At 39.7% G+C, this 21,729-nt stretch overlaps 1 protein-coding gene across 4 annotated transcripts in view; it reads right to left on the reverse strand.

The window, feature by feature from the left end:
- iqsec3a (IQ motif and Sec7 domain ArfGEF 3a) overlaps positions 1-21,729 on the reverse strand; it is a 269,750-nt gene that overhangs the window by 52,225 nt on the left and 195,796 nt on the right. For all 4 annotated transcript variants that reach the window (XM_049473704.1, XM_049473702.1, XM_049473721.1 and 1 more), the window contains 3 exons: positions 16,274-16,396; positions 8,802-8,968; positions 349-488 (listed from right to left, as the gene is read on the reverse strand). In XM_049473704.1, the coding sequence (XP_049329661.1) occupies positions 349-488; positions 8,802-8,968; positions 16,274-16,396 (430 nt within the window). The remainder of the gene's footprint in view (positions 1-348; positions 489-8,801; positions 8,969-16,273; positions 16,397-21,729) is intronic.

Below are 21,729 nucleotides of genomic sequence, written 5' to 3' on the forward strand. Positions count from 1 at the left end.
CAGCAAATCTTTATGATGTATCAAGAGCCACGGTATCCAGAGTAATGTCAGCATACCACCAAGAAGGACCAACCACATCCAAGAGGATTAACTGTAGACGCTGTAAGAGGAAGCTGTCTGAAAGGGATGTTCGGGTGCTAACCCGGATTGCATCCAAAAAACATAAAACCACAGCTGCCCAAATCACAGGAGAATGCAATGTGCACCTCAACTCTCCTGTTTCCACCAGGACAATAAATTATTGTGGTCTAAAACCAGGTGTTTCAGTTTCATTCATCTGTATTTATCTGGAACGTCACAAAGTATGAAGTAAAAAAAAGCAGTTATGGAGAAAAAAAATGTCCTCACTGTTTTCATTCCCACAATGCTCTGCTCCACTTTGGTGACGTAGGTGACGTGGTCTTCATTGGAGCGGAGCTCTCTCAGCTGAATTCGTTCATAAATGCCCACCACCATGTCCCGGGGGATGTCTGCTCCATCATCTACTCCTGTAGACAACCACACACCCACACACACACACAAAACATAAATAAGATCATTTTACACACTAACACAACTCATCAGAGTTACACTATGACCCAATCTCGTTTCCCTTTTGTACTCCTAGCCCTTGTTTCCCTTGTAGCCCTTCTTAAGGGGTTGGAAGCGGAAGGGGTGAAATCCTTCCCTCTAAGATTTGGAACAACCTTTTAAGCACACAATACAGATTTATAGCAGAGGAGCAACCACTTAAGAGAGCAGTTAAAAATTATGTTTTTTTTTTTATTTTACCAAATAGAAAACCTCTGGAATATAACTTTCATTTTCTGTTATTCTTCTGTTCCACCTTGAATGCTGCAGCCTCTGCTGTCTGTTGCACCATTTAAGGTGGAACGGGAAAGTTAGATAACTAGAACTAAAAGTAACTACTAGTCATACAATGAGGGTCAAACATTGAAAATACACTTTAAACAATGGTAATATTGTGGTTATCATAATTTTTAAAAAGGAAAATACTTAATTTGTGGCTTTCTTTGGTCGCTTGTGTTGCCATCTTGCCAGTGATTCTAATAGCCTCCTGTTTTGAGTGTTTCTTTCTCTGAAAAATCTTAGTTTGAAGGGTCATGTAGTGCTTAAACTTCCCCCTATCCCTCCAGTCTAACAAGAATCAGAAATCCAAAGACATAAATGTGCACGTGCAAAACAGAGGGGTAGGGCGAGTGGTGGGCCAAGGGGTGAAATGGGATTAGGCCTATATGTTGCAAATGTTTCAGCTACCATATTTTTTGTACTATAAAGTGCACCGGATTATAAGGTGCGCCTTTAATGCTTTAATGGACGTCTACTGAAGCTTTAGCATTAGCATTAGCTGCTAATACCACCCGAGAGTGCTACACTGAGAAACCCTGAGTGCTCCGGTAAGCAAGAGCGATATTAGCTAGCGATTCATCCCACGCAGCTTGTTTTAACATAGTAAACACACAGACTACAGTCCAATACGCTCACCTCTGAGTGGGCGAGAGAGCTAGCGCGGTTAGCGGGTAATGCTAATGCTGCTCCAGCAGTGCTAGCCGAGGTTAGCAGCAGGCTACAGCCCGATAATACTCACCTCCTAATGGGGTAATTGCGGTTTATGACTAACGCTAATGCAAATCCAGCCCCGGTGTTGGAGAACTAAACTGGAACTCTCTGAAGCTGGTTTTAATGTTACGGCTGATGCTGTATGGGTTGCTGTTTTTCCAAATGCAAGTTCAAACCCTAATGAACCAAAAAAAAAAACACACACACACACTCACGTGCGCACACACAGACAAACACAATCACACACACACTCTTTCTGTGATATGCTAAAAGTGTATCTGCATTTCACTCCCAGTCTCACAGCAAGAGGCCAAAAACAAAGACAGCCTAGCATCTTCTAGAACACACTTTGTGTGTGTATGTGTGTGTGTGTGTTTGTTTCCAGGCAACCATGTGTGTGTGTGTGTGTCCCGGTAGACCTCCGCCCACACACACATCATACACACACACTGGAATATGGCAGCCGCAGACGCTGCAGCGACCTGAGGAAATTCCCACATTAATGAATGTTTGGAGATCCATCAGCAATCCAATCTAAGCTCATATAGAGGATTTGAGTGACAGTCAGGTGAAATGAGTCGGGGGTAAAGGGAGCATAAGCTCTGGGATTCTCTCCCAAAAAAACCCTCTCTCTCTCTATAAACAGCAGCTCCCCCGCAAACCCACTGAAACTTTCAACTTCACTTCTCACAACTTTTCCCTTTTCCTCTGACAGGAGCAATAAATAACGCGCCGTTCTTTCCTGCACTGGTTCATAATGATTAACTCGCTTATAAATATTAATACCATATTTACAATCGGCCTAATGGGAGCTACACATACGAATTACTTTCATATTTGCTGTAATGGTGACAGCAAGATCTTCATAAATCATAAAGAAGCAAATGCTTAGCAGAATAAATCATTTCAGAGCTCCTTAAGCAGACTGTGCCCGAAATGTAAATAATAAGGAGCAGAAAAGAACACATTTAAAAGGTTAGTTTTTATGTGAGGCCAGTTCTTATGTGCTATTAATTTTTTCTTTTTTCTCAGTCTTTAATCCCAACAGTTATTTTCTTTGTGCTTATATTGCCTCAATCTTATTTTCCCCCAAAAATCAGTTTCAAACCTTATTCTGTTATATCCTACCAAAATACACTACACTTGAAGTGCCCGTCTGCATTACATGGAGTAGCTGAGTTTCAGGCAACTATGTAAGGGAGCTAAACTTGTAATGATACTATTATTGATCATATAAAATAGCGTACACCAAGGCTATGACGAGCATTTGACGTAGAAGCATTAATTATCCTCATGCCATGCTCATTGGATGACAATACCAAGTCTGTAGTACCAAGTCATTCTCTTACTATAAGGCTATTTAAACAGGTCTAAGTCTATTAAAGCTCTGAAAAAAAAAGAGACCACTTCAGTTTCTGAATCAGTTTCTCTGATTTTGCTATTTATCCCTTTATGCGATCTTAACACTCTGTTTACTCCCCTTGTCCTATGGGTCAAAAATGACCCGCCCTACCAAAGCCCTGAAATAAAGCAGCCTAACTAAATTTAGAATCTTCCAAATTTGTATTCTCCAGGATGATTTTTTCCATGGCTGTTGTGATGAGCAGGAGAAAGGTGGATGGGATGAAATGTGCTGGTCATGGGCAGCTGAATACACTGTTGGCCCTGGAGTCATCTTTATGATGTTTGATGCTGTGTGTATTAGAGAGAGTTTGTGTGTGTGTTTTGTGGCCTTACCTTTTTGTGTACCTTCTGGTGTTTAAATGCTTTTATAATTCATAGGTCAAAAATGACCCATAAGCCAATCTTTGTACCCTAGTGGTGTACAGCCCACATGAAAACATAAATCACTTTTGACCCGCAAGACAAAACCAGGGTTATAGGTATATGTTTAAGTAAAATGAACATTGTTGTTTTATTCTATAAACTTTGGACAACATTTCTCCCAAATCCCAAATAAAAATATTGTCATTTAGAGCATTTATTTGTAGAAAATGAGAAATGGCTGAAATAACAAAAAAGATGCAGAGCTTTCAGACCTCAAATAAAGCAAAGAAAACAAGATCATTTTCGTAAAGTTTTAAGAATTGAGAAATCAATATTTTGTGGAATAACCCTGTTTTTTAATCACAGTTTTTTATGCATCTTGGCATGTTCTCCTCCACCAGTCTTACACACTGCTTTTGGATAATTTTATGCCTTTACTCCTGGTGCAAAAAATCAAGCAGTTCAGCTTGCTTTGATGGCTTGTGATCATCCATCTTCCTCTTGATTATATTCCAGAGGTTTTCAATTTGGTAAAGTCAAAGAAACTCATCATTTTTAAGTGGTCTCATTTTTTTTCCAGAGCTGTTTAAGACTCTTGGATAGCTGTTGCTCATTGGCCAAGAGTGTAGCGTGTCCTTGAGACTTTCAAGGACTGTAGCATGTTCTAAAGGACACACAGTAGAGCTGTCAACACAGATGGTGGCTCGACACACAGCAGTGGACTTGAAGGCAGGTGCCAGCTTTAGTTTTAAAAGGCAAAGTGATGCAGAAACATAAACACACATGTATAAATGCTCACAAAGGTGTAGGGCACTCTTGCACAGGCAACATCTGTAGCAAAAGATGTAGCTAGCATGCTGGATTTAAGCAGTATTTTTAGATTTTTTAACCCAACCCTTTGTACACATCCCCTCTCACCTTGCTGATTCAGACACTATTAGAATGTAGTATTTTTGATGAACATGACAAGCACATGGAGTAATCAGACGATCATGATCAATTATCCTCAAACACATGCCCTTTAGCTTGTGTAGCCAGTATATCATCATCAACAATAGCGGACCCTGAGGGCAAATAGCCCGTTATGTATTTAATCTCACACGTAGCTTCATTTAATGAGCGCTTTAAGCCCTCACTTACCACATGAGGTAGAGGTCACCCGGGCGATATCACCTAACATTATAAGTGTATGAATAAGCATTCTGCTGAAATACCGCCACGGGCGAATGAGTGAGACAGCTATTACCTCCAGTAAGTGACACTGGCAGCCCAGTGAAGCTCAGTGTTCAGGGGAAATGACGGGTGAGATAACCGCGGCAAAGCACGGCAGGGGACGTCCCTGACAGTCACCGGTACACACAGGTACAGACAAAGAGAAAGAGACAAAGATACAGAGAGAGAGAGCACTGAGGACAAAGCGAGAGAATAACCTGACATTCGTTCTTTCTGTTCCTCAGCTCTTTTTTTTCTCTCCGTCTTTGTGGAAATGTAATGTCACACATGCGCTTTATATTTTATCTGTCATTTAAAAATGCCAGAAGGTTTTGATCAGATGCTTCGTTTTAACCCGTTGCTCAACTTCTCTACACTACTCTGAAATGGCAGCGACTCGTAAAACAGAGACTGAGAGACAGTCTAACAGCTGTGACCAAGACAGCAAGTCTTTGTGATGTATCAAGAGCCACGGTATCTAGGGTAATATCAGTATACCCCCAAGAAGGACCAACCACTTACAACAGGATTAACTGTGGACGCTGTAAGAGGAAGCTGTCTGAAAGCTAACATCCCCGGTGTATCCAAAAAAACATAAAACCATGGCTGCCCAAATCACGGCAGAATTCAATGTGCATCTCAGCTCTCCTGTTTCCACCAGAACTGTCCGACAGGACAATAAATTATTATGGTCTAAACCCAGGTGTTTCAGTTTCATTGCCCAACCCCTGTAAGTTATTATTTTAATAATAACAACAATAATCAAACAGATTCAGGTTCAGAAACAGGTTCAGCTCCAGCTAAAGCTAAAATCGGGCCCGAAAAAAAGACCACATTGTTTTAGTAGCAGAAACTTAGCTTTTAACTACAATTTTAAGTTGCTTTAATGAGCAAAATCTCTTCAGAAATCTCTGTACTGATTTCTGACCCCAAAAGATTCAAATATAAACCAATTAGGGGGGCTTGAGTGTGCACACACAGAACTGCACTGTGGAGCTCAGAGTGGATATAACTTTGTGTATAATAATTTGCTGTATATGAAGCACTTAAAACAGCCTGGACTTTTTTTATCTAGCTTTCTGCTGCCGTTACTAGTTCTGTTACTCACTGATTGGGCTACAAGATGAACTGTGAAGAGTGGTTTGCAGAGTGGTGTGCTATTAATATTATATAGAGAGATATAGAAAATGAGAGACTGAAATAGAGAATGAGGAATACGAAGAATGAGAGACAGAGGAAGTGTGTCTGAGTGTATGTGTGAATAATCATTTACAGTATATAGCCCATATATACGTTACTACATCTATGCACATACAGACCCCCCATATCCCAAATTACATTCCTCCTCTTCCTGATGTCGATTTATAATGTTTATGATGTTTTATGCACCAAAAACATGCATTATAATCATAATTTATTTTTATACAACCCTTTTCCCGCCTCCCATTACACCTCACAGTGATATATGTGCTCTGTTCTGATGGACTAGCTCATTCTAGAAGCAGTTGGATCTGGAGTACACCGTATACTATAGTCAGTCTCAGTAAATGGGCGGGGCTAATGGAGCTACAGACTCCATAGTGCTCTGTATGTAAATGCACTGTTTTTTATGACATCATAAAACACAGTCATTTCAAAATATTACATATAGAGAAAAAAAAGCGGGAGAGGCAGAGGGTGTAAGAGAAGTAGAGATGGAGCGAGTGAATGCAACACAGTGATACAGAAAGTCTGAAGGAAGGAGAGAGAGGGAAACTTTTGAAATAGTGAGACAGTTTTTTTCCAATTTTACTGATCATATAGGACACTCTGTTGTTTTATAATTACAGACAGGATCCTGTTTTTGATGCAGTGCTGCTGGAGGTTTTTAACACTCCTGTGTTAATTCACTCACTGTCCTCCACTCTATTATACACTCCTACCTCTAGCTGCTCCACCATGTAAAGTGTAGTAAAGTCAGAGACAGAAGCTCTATGGGAAAAGAATAAGGAGTGAGAGAGAGAGAGTGGCATAAAGTTATCCAACAGCAGTGTGTAAGACTGGTGGAGGAGAACATGCCAAGATGCATAAAAACTTTGATTATTCCACCACATATTGATTTCCGAACTCTTAAAACTTGCGTTCTTTGCATTTTGCATCATTTGAGATCTGAAAGCTCTGCATCTTTTTTGGTATTTCTGCTATTTCTTATTTTCTGCAAATAAATGCTCTAATGACAATATTTTTCAGAGAAATTGATTCAGAAATCAAGTCTGTGTGTGTGAGAGAGAGAGATATAGAAAGGGAGAGAGAGAGAGAGAGAGAGAGAGAGAGAGAGATCATAGACTACAGTGTGACATCAGGAGTCTCTTCACACAGCTGGTGTGGACGTGTTGGGTCTGCTCTCATTACGTTAGCAAGCTTCGGACGGCCATTCATTAACATCCCTTTTGATTCTTAATTGCATTTCATCCACTCAGTTAGTCAAGTGAATGATGAAGCCTTCAGTTCCACAGAGAGAGAGAGAGAGAGAGAGAGAGAGAGAGACTGAAATAAGAAGAAGTGAAAAGTTGAAGGCGGATTTAGAGGGCAGAAAGAGAGAATGGAGTGAAAGTCCAATCATGCAGCATATTCTAATCAGTTCTGGACGCCAGCATTGATTTTCCAGTTTGGTCTAATTGTTAGCAGCAGCTCGACTGAATCTATTAAAGACACTCACTATTGATTCAGCCTCGCACAGATTCTCCCACAGATGAAGTGAGAGAGAGCGTCACGCTTCGCCATTTCAGATGACAGTGTACCCAAATACCCAAACCAATCATTTACTGAGGCTCCTCCCACCAGAGTATAGCCACTCCCACTATCAGAAGAAACAGTTCTTTTAACGGATATAGTGAGTAACTAACTATGAGTACTTGGTTGCTGTATTTAAGTGGAATTTTAGTGGAAGTATTTGTACTGTACATGTGTATTTGTACTGTCGCTAGGGGAGTGCCATATTGTATTGTATGCAATAATATCAAAAACATATCATATTTTAATAATATCAATTTTCTTGAAAGCAATATATTTTGTATATGTTTAGCTAAGTACTGTATTTATGTTAATTGTTTGTTTGCAGTAAATGTGCAATACTAGAGCAATAATTTTCTTCCTCTGCGGTTTTAAGTGTTTGATTTTTGTTGTTACATTATTCTGTTTTATATGACATTTTTTTTATTTCGTTATAATATTATTCTATTACACAAAACCATGGTCTTAAACAAGTTAGTTTTATTAAAATAGACAAATATTGTTTCCACTGAAATATATATTTTGTGGCAGTATATTTGTCAGTCCTAATGTTGTCACTCTGCCTCCTCTGGACTCACGTGACACTACGGCGTTCCCGCTCCCCCAATTACTGATTGTTCGCACCTGGTTTTGTATAAATAGCGCTCTATTTCCTCTGTGATTCTGCTCTGTGTAAGGAATGTGATTCCTTAGTTTATAGCCTTTGTTACCATCCTGTTTTTGTTTATCACTACCGATTCATGCCTTGCCCACTTTATTGTCTGTTTATAAATACTATAATTAAAGAAAACTGTGTGTTTTGTATCCGTGTGTGTCTGCCATGTGTCTGGCCAGTGTCACAATATTCTTAAAATTAATAAAAAATACATTTTGATAAGTATATCATTATCATTGCCAAGTATATTATTATCTTGGCAAAATATATCATTATCATTGCCAGGTATATCATAATTATTGCAAAAATGCATTGAAATATTGAGATATTTCGTTACTTTTGTTGATGTTACTTAACACTGTTTATTTCAACTCAATACATTTCAGCGTTTTAATGCCTATACTTTTCTGTACCCAAAATCATAGGTAAACCGGAGGTAAAAGCCAGGAAATCTGCATTTTTTTTTCATTGGTTCATGTTTTTCCATGGGCACCAAATATGGATGCATACAATGGTCTCCATCAAAATCAGTAGCGGTAGCAGAAGTGACTTGACATGGGCTTCATCTAGGTTGTACACTGCACATGGGGTCTACTGTAGATTGCGCCCATGTGACATTAAGGTGTGCTGTAATGATGGGCTCCATATGGGAAACCCAACTTAGAGCCACATTCGACCCCTGTGAAACACACATTAGCATGTTAGCACAGTTAGCACATGTTACAGTGGCTCTCCTTTCCACTCAGAATATAAGTATACCTACGTCTACCATGATGTGACACTTCCTGCCCACATGCCCACTCTGTTCCACACCTCCTCCCCCGCCCCCTCTTACCCCTCAGGTTACGAATGAAGTCCTCCAGCATCATCTTGCGGTCAGGCTTGATGTTGGGGCTGTACATGTCAGTGTTGAGGAGGATGATGGCGAAGGCCAGGATGAAGATGGTGTCCGGGTTGTGGAACTGCTGCACCACATCTGGGTTGCACATGCAGTAGCGCTGACTGTGAATGAGATCAAGAAGACAAGAAGAACAAAGGGAAAGATGAAAGGGGTTTAAACAACATATGTACTCTTAGGGCTTTTATATACCTGAAACCCAAGGTTCATGTGTTTGATATATTGTATACATTTAGTCCTCTTAGTTTTGACATCATCACCAATATGGTCTTCGCTTCCCTATACTGGACTTAATTTGTCAGGAACAGCGATGGTGTTTCTGGGTTAATTTGATCCGGTGCATATTTAATTATCCAAAATAATAATTATTCAAAAAAATCCAAACAAGCAGTGGGAATATTTTGTTACTTACTACATTACTAATTATTTTATCAATATTTAGTGCAATGATGTTCCTTACCTCTAACAGGTAATGGTTCAATCAGGAAAATTTACTCGTTTTTTTTTTTTTTTTTAAAGACATGTTCAAACTTTTTTTTTATGTTTCACTACTTTACTACTTTTGAAAGACAAATACATAAAACATAATAGCTTTACATAACACTAAAACATTAAATTTTTGTTTTAGTTTTTGTTTGTTGCAAGGGTTGCAGACGTTTTATACTGAAAAAATACTTTTAAATGTTTTTTCCAGGATCAAACTTTTTCCTAGATCAAACTTTTAAACGACTCAATTTGACCTGTAACATAACAGAAGGGTTAAACTCATTGAAAAAAGATATAAGCCATTGTGTAGCATCGACTACACGTCAGTTTTCCAGTACAGTAGTTAATAGACGTGGGCTTTAACTCCCTGTTCAGCTGTTCTCTAATAGCACCAGCCAGAATAAGCTCAGAGGTGGACAGTAGACTTTAAACATGTCCGACAGCGCCAGCGGCGGAATTTACAAGTGCAGACGTGGAGCAGGAATACGAAAGCCCTTAGCTCCGCACTTCCCGGTGAAGATGAGCCGTGCGTCGATGCCCGTCACTCACCTCTTCCTTCAATCTGATCTCTGAGGGGAAATTCTGCTGCTCTGGCGAGCTGCGCCGAGCGTGTCTAATCTAATGCCTGTAGACACCGAAACGCTGCGTAGCGACCTGAGACGGGTCATTACGGGCAAAGCCGGCAGAGACCAGAGGCTAGCTAAGTGTTTCCAGCGCAGAGGATGCTGAGTCAGAGCAGAAAGTGGACAAATAAAGGTTTCAGCTTGTGATGGAGCTGGGAAACATCCCAATTCCAGACTGGACCGGGTCTCACTGCTGCCTGCAGAACTCTGATATCTTCAACTTCTCTCTTCTATTGTTTTTTTGGGACAAATAGTTTTTGTTCTTTTGCAATAATGGGGACGGCCTCTTTTAATAAAGACATCAGATGACAAGAAAATAAAGAAACACAATAAAAGAAAAACACTTAAACCCTCAGGAAACCTTGAACTTTTCTTTGTTTTGATTGACAAAATTGCAACAAAAAACTTTTTTTAATTTAAGCTGGCTGCCATTTGATTGCAAACAATATGAACCCAAGATATTTCATGTTTTATTGTCACGCCTGACTCTGTCAATCTGCCTCCTCCTGAAGCCTCTCTGCCTAAAGACTCAACAGAACTACAGTGACTCTCAAGCGCTCGACATCACCAAGGCACTGACTGATGATTGTTAATCATTTTCACCTGGTCTGGATAGTATAAATACTCCCTCGGTGCAACTCCCTAGTTGCTGCATATTATCTAGATTTCTAGCTCTGTACAAAGCGTCATTACCTCTTTTGATTCCCTGTTTTCTTTTTTTCTCGTTTAGCTTTTTTTGGAAAATTATATGCAAAGAAGAGCCTCACTTAAAGTTGGGCTTCAATAATATGCTTCAATAAGGCTTGTTTTATTTAGGGCTATATTGTTTTTTGGGACCAATAGTTTTTGTTCTTTTGCAATAATGGGGATGGCCTCTTTTAATAAAGACATCAGATGACAAGAAAATAAAGAAACACAATAAAAGAAAAACACTTTAACACTCAGGAAACCTTGAACTTTTCTTTGTTTTGATTACCAAAATTGCAAAAAAAAAAACCTTTTTTAATTTAATCTGGCTGCCGTTTGATTGCAAACAATATGAACCCAAGATATTTCATGTTTTATTGTCACACCTGACACCTGTCAATCTGCCCGCTCCTGAAGCCTCTCTGCCTAAAGACTCTACAGAACTACAGTGACTCTCAAGCGCTCGACATCACCAAGGCACTGACTGATGATTGTTAATCATTTGCACCTGGTCTGGATAGTATAAATACTCCCTCGGTGCAACTCCCTAGTTGCTGCATATTATCTAGATTTCTAGCTCTGTACAAAGCGTTATAACCTCTTTTGATTCCCTGTTTTCTTTTTTTCTCGTTTAGCTTTTTTGGAAAATTATATGCAAAGAAGAACCTCACTTAAAGTCACTTAAAAGGGCTTCAATAATATGCTTCAATAAGGCTTCAATAATACAGCACACCCCGCTGAACACAAAAGTTTAAAATCATAAAGCATTGAAGAGTTGGAAGAGAGGCACACTGGAACCTAACAAAGCTGTTCTGCTGCTGTGTTATTTTTACGCTGCGGATGTGCTGAGGGGCGTGTGCTCAAGTGAAAACTCTAATTTCATACTAATAACTCATCGTTTCCAGGTATGAGTTTTCCCCCAGGGCCTGTGTCCACTGAGGTAGATGATTGGAACTCTCCCACACACACACACACATTTAATTTTTATACTTTTTTTGGTATCTACTGACTTCTACGTTATACAGTATATCTATCCATCAGCCTATTTATCTTTGTCCATCTATCTAAGAATATACACTATATAAACACTACACTAACTTACTCTACTCTTTAGGATAGCCTTTTAACTACAAAGAGTTGAGCTTAGCAGGGAGGATTTGATTGCATTCAATGACAACTATTCTAGGAAAACAGAATTCTATTGGCTATTATATATCTAATATCTAATACTTTACTCCAGTGGCTGGTAGTGGTGTGTTATAGTACTGCAGATTAAGTCCATATCCCAGAAGAATTGTTGACTTTGTGGTATCAATAATGATTTGGACCTAATGTTGTGGTTAGCGGCTAAGGATAGAGACCAATAATACTCACCTGTGAATGGCCAAAGAGCTTAGCTCGGTTAGTGGCTAATGCTAATGCTGCTCCAGCAGTGCTAGCTGGGGTTATCAGAAGGCTACAGGCCAATAATACTCACCTCTGGATGGCCAAAAAGCTAGCGGTTAGCACAGTTATCAGCTAATGATAATACTGCTGGAGAACTTAACTGAAACACTTTCATAACGCTGTCCTTCTCTACAGAAAACTATTTGGGTGAGTAAAGTTCTTCCGTTTATTGACAGAAAGCTTAGATTTACAGATTTCCAAAAAAGCTGGAGCATAAACATTAGCGCCTAACCGCTAGTGGTTAGCGTCTAATGCCACCCAACAGAGATACACTGCAGTACCCTGAAAGTTTTGGTAAGCCATGGAGATATTACTTAGTGGTTATTCTTAGGTAGCTTGTTTTAACATGGTAAACATACAGACTTAGTGGCTAATGCTAATGCAGCTTTAGCAGTGCTAGCCGGAGTTAGCAGCAGGTTGTAGGCCGATAATACTCACCTCTGGGCGGCCAAAAACCTAGCACTTAACGTGGTTAGCGGCTAATGCTAATACTACTGGAGAACTAAACTGAAACTCTTTTATAAAGCTGTACTTCAGCAGAGTGGGCTTTACTGCTCCTTACAACCTGACTGGTTAAATTCATACATAAGAAACACTGGATTATAAGGCGCACTGAAGATTTTGGGGAAAATTAAAGGATTTTAAGTGCCCTTATAGAGCGAAAATACCGTACTTTATCTACAAGGTGGAGCAGCTACAGGTAGAAGTGTTTGGGTGAGTTAAGCGCTTCTGTTTATTGACAGAAAGCGTAGATTTACAGATTTCCACTAAAGCTGGAGCGAGCATTAGCATTAGCGACTAACACCACCCAACAGAGATACACTGTGGTACTTTGAATGTTCCAGTACTCCAGGGTGATATTAGTTAGCGGTTCGTCTAAGGTAGCATGTTTTAACATGGTAAACACACAGACTAAAATATACTTGCCTCTGAACAGCAAAAGTTCAGCTAGTGCTGTTGTTAGCGGCTAATGCTGAAGCTGCTTTAGCAGTGCTAGCTGGGGTTGGCAGCAGGTTGCAGGACGATAATACTCACCTCTGAACGGCCAAAGAGCTAGCGGTTAGCGCGGTTAGCGGCTACTGCTAATACTACTGAAGGACTAAACTAAAACTCATGTATAATGCTGCACTTCAGCAGAGAATAATAATCATAACAGCTGCTCTGTGGGGGTCTTTTCTGTGGGGTCCTGAGCATTGATGAACAGAGTGAAAGGATGATAATATAGTGCTTCTGTACAGACAGTGGAGCTGATAGGATGGACAATGAGTGTAGAAACAACAAACACACACACACACACACACACACACACACACACACACATACAAACACACACACACACACACACACACACACACATATATTCACGCATGGATGAGTCTCTAAGCATCAGTATCAGCTGTGCAGCTCCATTACAAAGACCCTCTCTTTTATTCTGTTTTCATGATGATATTGATCCTGTCTGATCTGCTGTACAGTTCATTCAGAGGAGAACAACAGCAGAATGATATCTGCACACTCTCTTCAGTCCCTGCTCTACCCACAATGCACCACTCCACTCAGCACTGTTCTTTCCTACTATTGTAATGCGGAATATGAGGAGCTGGCAGTCACTCCGACTCATTTACTGCCTCATTCATTTAGAGAAGAGTGGACTCCCTCATTGTTTCTCTCTTCATATCCATTTATCCATCTTTCTCTCTCTCTCTCTCTCTCTCTCTCTCTCTCTCTCTCTCTCTCCCTCTTTTTCTGCCTCCTTCTCTCCATCGCTTTTTTGGAAGGGGGGTTTTGTGAAATATCAAAGGTAGCAGTGGGGGAGGCAGGCAGAGACAGACTGGGTTAGGTTATGCAATCACAGTTATTTATAACCCAGCGCTGCACACACACACACACACACACACACACACACACACACACACACACACACACACACACACACACAAACTTCCACGCAGAACCAAAGCCCCACAAACATGTCAGTGGTTTCCAGCATTACAGAACAAATGTGTACTTCTCTGAACTGCTGGAAAGTCGAGAAAAATAAACACCACATTATTTTTTTTTTAACAGGGTGAGGGCACTTATCCGAGCTTCTGAGGATTACTGCCCCAAGCTCTTTTCATAATAGTTGACAATGCCGCTGACGCACTCCTAAAAAAACACCTAAAAACCTGAATCAGCCTAACTGCTTTCTCTACAGGTCATCATTCTTCAATACGGACGCAGAAAAGTCCAGATGTCCCTGCCTGAACCTTAGACTGAGGTCAGTGCTTGCTTCAGCACTGTATGCTTTCACTCTCTTTCATTTTCTTTCTTTCTTTATATATTTCTTACTTACTTTCTGTCTTTCTTCCTTTCTTTCTTTCTTTCTTTTTTTTCTTTTTAAAGATACTTCACATACTCTCACCAGAAAAGAAAATGTTGTACCCAGAAGGAAGTGTTGGAGTGAACTAGACTGTTATGGGAAACACTTGAGGCTCTATCTTACAAGCTACACAAGGGGCTCTATCGTACACCGCGCGCAAGGCGTGTAGCGTGGCGCGTTGGCATCGTACACCCCGTCAACAGTCTATTTTTACGCCTTGCGCACGCATCCTTAAAATAGCGTTGGACTTATATTATAAGCGTTGGAATATATTAACGCCGATGGGCAATGACGTGTGTTCAGGTAAATTTCTGGCATGTTTTTATCTTGGTGGTGGAAAAAAGCATTGCGCGACTGATCCGGTGAAACCACGTCTAAAATGAACAGTTTGTCGCGTGCACCCAAAACTGAATCACGATCCCCACAAGCCCTGCGCTCCAAAATACCCCATATCATCAATTCTTTACCACAGAAAAAATCACCTCAGCCAGACCCTTCAGCATTCAACTATAAAAGTTAAATATTTAAAAATCTGCACAGTAACTATAAATTATTATTAGTTATATTTATTTCTGACATTTATAAGGATTTACAGTCATATGAAAAAGTTTGGGCACCCCTATTAATCTTAATCATTTTTAGTTCTAAATATTTAAGTGTTTGCAGCAGCCATTTCAGTTTGATATATCTAATAACTGATGGACACAGTAATATTTCAGGATTGAAATGAGGTTTATTGTACTAACAGAAAATGTGCAATATGCATTAAACCTAAATTTAACCGGTGCAAAAGTATTTTATTGATTTGAATACTCCTAAGTACTTTTTACTGACTTACTGAAGCACAAAATTGGTTTGGTAACCTCATTGAGCTTTGAACTTCATAGCCAGGTGTATCCAATCATGAGAAAAGGTATTTAAGGTGGCCAATTACAAGTTGTTCTCCTATTTGAATCTCCTCTGAAGAGTGGCATCATGGGCTCATCAAAATAACTCTCAAATGATCTAAAAACAAAGATTGTTCAACATAGTTGTTCAGGGGAAGGATACAAAAAGTTGTCTCAGAGATTTAACCTGTCAGTTTCCACTGTGCTATTCACTATTTACTTTTATTGTATTTCTGTTATATCTGGAAAAATAAAGCATGTTGTCACCCTGGCGTCTGGTGCTGCCCGTCAATTATATATAAAACTTAAAACATTTGAAATACACAGAAATATAAAGCTATATGTTAGCGTTCGTTTCTTATCACCGGGGCAAATTAATTAAAATATTTAATATATTAATTCATTAATTAAAAATTGCGCGTGGGATTACGCATCTATTTGTTTGCATGTCTTTTTTGTCAGATGTGTAACTTTAATCTTCAACCAAAATTCATCTGTTCAGCGTCTGTAAAACATACATATGGGAATGCAGAAATGCAGCCCACCCAAAACTCTGGGCAGATTTTAATTCAAATGTAATCAAAATAGGTGAGGTAATAAAGGAATAAGAGGTTAACTTGAATTAACTTATAATGGAATTAAAACTGTTTCCACTATCATTCAATATAAACTTCCCAGTTTTATTGCAGATGGTTGTGGGGGTTTGGTCTGGGTGGGTTTCAGTAAACGCTGCATTAGAGCTATGAGCAGCTATGAGCCGCAACGTTTCATAGCTTCACGTTCTTATCTCAGCTTAACATATGGAGGTGGTGAGTGTGATGGGGCAGCTGAGCCAGGCTTGGAGTTGTGTGTGTGTATATGTGTGTGCGTGTGTGTATGTGTGTATATGTGTGTGTGTGTGTGTGTGTGTGGTCTCACCTGAATGCCTCAATGAGCCGCTCCACTTTCTGCGCTTCGCCCTGCACACGGATATGAGCCTGGAACTTTCTCAAAGCCTCATCCAACTCCATCCCGGAAAAGTCCATCTCATCCACCACGCAACTGCAGAGAGAGAGAGAGAGAGAGAGAGAGAGGGAGAGAGAGAGGGAGAGAGAGGGACAGAGAGATGAATAAAAAAGGCATAATAGAGTCCAGGAAAGGAGGAAAAAAAGCCACAGTGATGGTAAAAAAAGCAGAAGATCAAAAAGAAAGAGAAAAGAGGTTAACAAGTAATTTAACTCTCTACAGACTTCCTGCATAAACACTGCCAATAAACACAACTCAGCAATCAGCACAGCAGCCCAGAGAATACTGAGAGAGAGAGAGAGAGAGAGAGAGAGAGAGAGAGAGAGAATGATAGAGTTATATATATATATATATATATGTATAGAGAGAGAGAGAGAGTATGATAAAGTTATATATATATATATATATATACAGAGAGAGAGAGAGAGATAGCAATATATATATAGTGAGAAAAAGAGCATGATAGTGTGTGATATATATATAGAGAAATATATATAGAAAGAAAGAAAGAGAGCGCATTATAGAATGTGATATATACTGTATAGAGACAAATGTATAGAGACAGAAAGAGAGCATGTTAGAGTACGATTTATATATACAGACAAACATATAGAGAGGAAGAGAGCATGATAGAGTGTGATATATATATATATATATAGAGAGAGAAAAAGATATATATAGAGAAGAAGAGCATGACAGAGTGTTATATATACAGATAAAAATATATATAGAGAAAGAGAGCATGATAGAGTGTTATATATACAGAGACAAATATATAGAGAGAAAGAGAGCATGATAGAGTGTGATATATATATAGAGAGAAAAATATATATAGAGAGAAAGAGAGCATGATAGAGTGTTATATACAGAGACAATATATAGAGAGGAAGAGAGCATGATAGAGTGTGATATATATATAGAAAAAGATATAGAGAGAGAAAGAGAGCATGATAAAGTGTGATATACAGATAAAATATATAGAGAGAAAGAGAGCATGACAGAGTGTTATATCTACAGAGACAAATATATATAAAGAGTGATAGAGAGAGAGAGAGACAGAGCATGATAGAGTGTAAGAGAAAGTGAGAGAGATAGAAATAGAGAGAGAGAGAGAGAGAGAGAAAGAGAGAGAGAATGAGAGAGAGAAAGAGAGAGGTCACAGCAGCGGCATTTTGCCTCCTTTACCCTTTAGCATTAACCATGCATGGACGCTCTCACACTCAGAGTGACAGCAAAAACTCTCACACACACACACACACACACACACACACACACACGAATGCAGCACATGGCTGAACTGTAATTAAAAGCCCCCACGGCCTGAAGGTTCCTCTAAAATAAACGCAGCTCAGTCGCTCGGGGGGTTCACAACTTTCTCCAGCCGTGATTCAGACTGGGAATAATCTTTAACACTAAATAAACGCTCTGTATCTCATTCCACACATTAAACCACACACCACAGAGACATGCTAACATGTTTTAGCAACTTCTGCTATACAGATACAGCTAAAGCTAGAGTGTAAATTGCCTCAGTTATTGCTGTGTTAGCTCTTTATTATATGTATGTATTAGGATATTATATTATACCTAAATAATACAGGTTAAAGCTTCAAGCAGTTCATATTCCTTGATCCACAATGTCACATGTTTACCAGTAATCGGCATTGTCTGGCTGGAATTGTTTGCACAAACAGACAAAAAATAACATCAGCATTCAAAGCAGCAGACCCCACATACATATCCTACATTTCACTGCAGCATTCTTAAGCTGGCAAAAGTCATGGGATGGGATACTTGCTGCTACTCCATGACAATTAGCATGTGACTGTAAATCATGGACAGGTATCATTGTTTTTAATTGTGTAGTTCATATAAATCTGCAGTGTAAGCAGATTTTACAGCAATTTCTGTGGAATCCTCAGTTGAATGTGTTTTTGTAGTGTAGGGGTATTACTGTGGAATGCTTTTAATCTAATATTGATTTCATGTTTATATGATTTATACAGTCTAATAGTAGTAGAGAGATTTAATTTTTTTGTGTGTGAATTTGATGTTTACAGAGGCTATTTACAGTCTGAAAGTACCGTATTTTTCGGACTATAAGGCGCACCGTATTACAAGGCGCACGATGAGTGAACGGTCTATTTTTAGTGTTAGTCCATACACAAGGCGCACTGGATTATAAGGCGCACTAAATGTCTCTTAAGCATGTCTCTTAACTGGAGCCATTTCACGGTCCTTACACACACACCGTAAGACTATGTTGAAGCACAGTTAGTATTACTCCGCGACGCTCCTGACAACGGTAGCCGTAACGCTCCGACAGACCATAATATTACTATGTTGAAGCACAGCAAGTACCGTATTACTCCGCGACGCTCCTGACAACGGTAGCCACAACTCTCCGACAGACCATAATATTATGTTGAAGCACAGCAAGTACGTATTACTCCGCGATGCTCCTGACAACGGTAGCCGCAACGCTCCGACAGACCATAATATTATGTTGAAGCACAGCAAGTACGTATTACTCCGCGACGCTCCTGACAACGGTAGCCGCAACGCTCCGACAGACCATAATATTATGTTGAAGCACAGCAAGTACGTATTACTCCGCGACGCTCCTGACAACGGTAGCCGCAACGCTCCGACAGACCATAATATTATGTTGAAGCACAGCAAGTACCGCATTACTCCGCGAGGCTTCTGACTATAATAGCGTGTTGTGCCGAATTCGGTGAATAAAACGGTTTTAAAACAGAGATAAAGATTGGATAAGTTTCATTTCTGGATGAAGTGATTTCCAGCGCTGTTTGGATATAACTGTGGATTACAGGAGACTGGATTGATGGATTCTCTTTAGTCTGGACGCGTTTTGAAGGTAGGACCTGTGGCTGAGCGCGGGTGTGTGTACGGGGGGTGGCGGCAGTGACCGGAGGTTACCCCAGGACAAAAGGAGAGCCTTTTATTACTGGAAACATGCGCTCTGACGCAGCTCTAATTCATGAAACATACATCCTACAGTAAAAGCACAGTTCTGGAATCCGGAGAGCCAGACGGTTCGAATGGTGTATGACATGACCGCATTCGATGAAATATGGACGAACGATAAACGCAAATATGAGAGTTATGAATTATTAAAATCATAACCAAGGCATATTTCGCCCTAAATGTTTATTTTCTGAAAGGATATTCCGCTAAATAGGCTAAATAGCTCAAAAGCAGAGATTCTAAGCTTTAAAATGGTATATTGGATGTCTATATTGAACCTGTAACTGTTCATAACTATTCAGAAACACAGCCAGTTATGAAATATTAAATATTTCTGGCCCGCCGGTGGGCCAGCGCGTGTTAAGAGGTTAACTTTACTTAGAAGTGGGCGCTAAAAAGAAACAGTTTGTGCTATTACCCCAGAACGGGTGGAAAGGAAAGTTTACCGGCACCTTGTTCTGGCCACGGAGCTACAGTGGAAACTAGCTACCCTGAACCACAGCCGAGAGGCAGTACGGCAGTCAAAGGTAACCGCGCGCTAGCCCAAGAGGGGGATCTTTTTCTGGCGTGGGTGAGGAATTCTGCACAACAGAGCGCCGTGTACCACATAAAATCGAGGTCAGTAAACACAAGCAAAATCCATACACAAGGCGCACTGCATTATAAGGCGCAATGACGATTTTTGGGAAAAAATAAGTATTTTAAGTGCGCCTTATAGCCCGAAAAATACGGTAATAAAACTTCGAATAATGTTAATCCGGTATGAATTTGATATTTACACAGGCTTTTTACAGTCTGAAAGTAATAAAACGTGGAATAATGATAATCCGGTATGAATTTGATGTTTACACAAACTTTTTTACTGTCTGAAAGTAATAACTTGGAATAATGTTAATCCGGTATGAATTTGATGTTTAGACAGCCTTTTTACAGTATTAAAGTAATATAACTTGGAATAATGATAATCCAGTATGAATTTGATATTTACACAGGTTTTGTACAGTCCGAAAGTAAAAACGTGAAATTATGTTAATCCGGTATGAATTTGATGTTTACATAGGCTTGTATACAGTCTGAAAGTAATAAAACTTGGAATATTGTTAATTTGATGTTTACACAGGCTTTTAAAGTCTGATAGTAGTAACTTTGACTTCTGTTTTTAATTAAAATTCTGTATGTACTTTTTGTATTTTTTTTACTACATGCTAACTAACACATTGTGAATGTTTTTCAATCCAGTATGAATCAGTAGTCTTTAAAGTCTTATATAACAATAATAAGCATAGAGTGATTTTCTTCCAACATTCTGAATTGTAGTTTGCACAGTCAGGCAGGGATATCTGAGCTTATCTGCAAATATTTGGGTGTTATAAACTTTAAACTTAAACTTAGGCTGCTTAATCTTTCTCTCTCTCTCTCTCTCTCTCTCTCTCTCTCTCTCTCTATCTATCTCTCTCTCCCTCTTCTTTCTCTCTCTCTCTGGAGTGAACAGCAGAGTATGCACTCACACTCTGTACACCCCGATCACTCCCCGGGCCTTAAAATAGCCTCTGCTCCTCCGGGCGGAGCTAAAGAGCAAATCTCTGTAGCTGAACCACACTCAGCACTTTACCCAGAGCAGCAGAGCCAGACCTGCCTCAGACTTCCAGGAACGATCCAGACTCTGACTCAGAGTAATTCCTGCCCTCTACTGGGGCTGGATCAAAGATGAACTAATTACTGATGATTTCAAATGTGATTTTAGTCCAGTGTGGATCTGCAGTGTGTGTGTGTAGTCTTTGGTGATGTTTGGTGATCGAGTTACATATTTCTGTCCCATGACTTTAGGCATATCAGTGTATTTCTAAGGCGTTAAAGGAATTTTCTGACAATGCAAATCTAATCAGTGCCACTGTCAGATTATTAATTAATATGGAGCTTTTACTGGTCCAGCGGACAAATGTGCTGCCACTATGATTGGGAGATCGCTGGTTCGAATCCCATTCATGCAGCTTGCCATCAGCTGCCGGAGCCCCGAAAAAGCACAATTGGTCTTGCTCTCCTCTCTCTCTGGGTGGGTAGATGGAGCTCTCTCCCCTCATCTGTGAGCTGATGTATCGGAACTGAGTCTCTCGGAAATGCTACATCATTTATGCATTAAAGGGGCACTAAACCCCTAATTTTTGCTGAGGGGTTGTTTCGTAGGGGTATTGGGTGATGTATGGGTTTAGAGGCAGGGCAGGAGGGAGAGCTGATTGGCTGAGCTGCAGAAGCAGAAATAACAACAATAAAAGTGTTTTTTTTTATAGATTAGGAAATGTTAAAAAAAACTTTTAAGCAGGAATAGTATGTTTCATTACTTAAAAAAAACACATTTCAGCTATTAATGGAAAAAATGT

The sequence above is a fragment of the Astyanax mexicanus genome, chromosome 2 (assembly GCF_023375975.1).
Source record: "Astyanax mexicanus isolate ESR-SI-001 chromosome 2, AstMex3_surface, whole genome shotgun sequence".
Classification (NCBI taxonomy): domain Eukaryota; kingdom Metazoa; phylum Chordata; class Actinopteri; order Characiformes; family Acestrorhamphidae; genus Astyanax; species Astyanax mexicanus.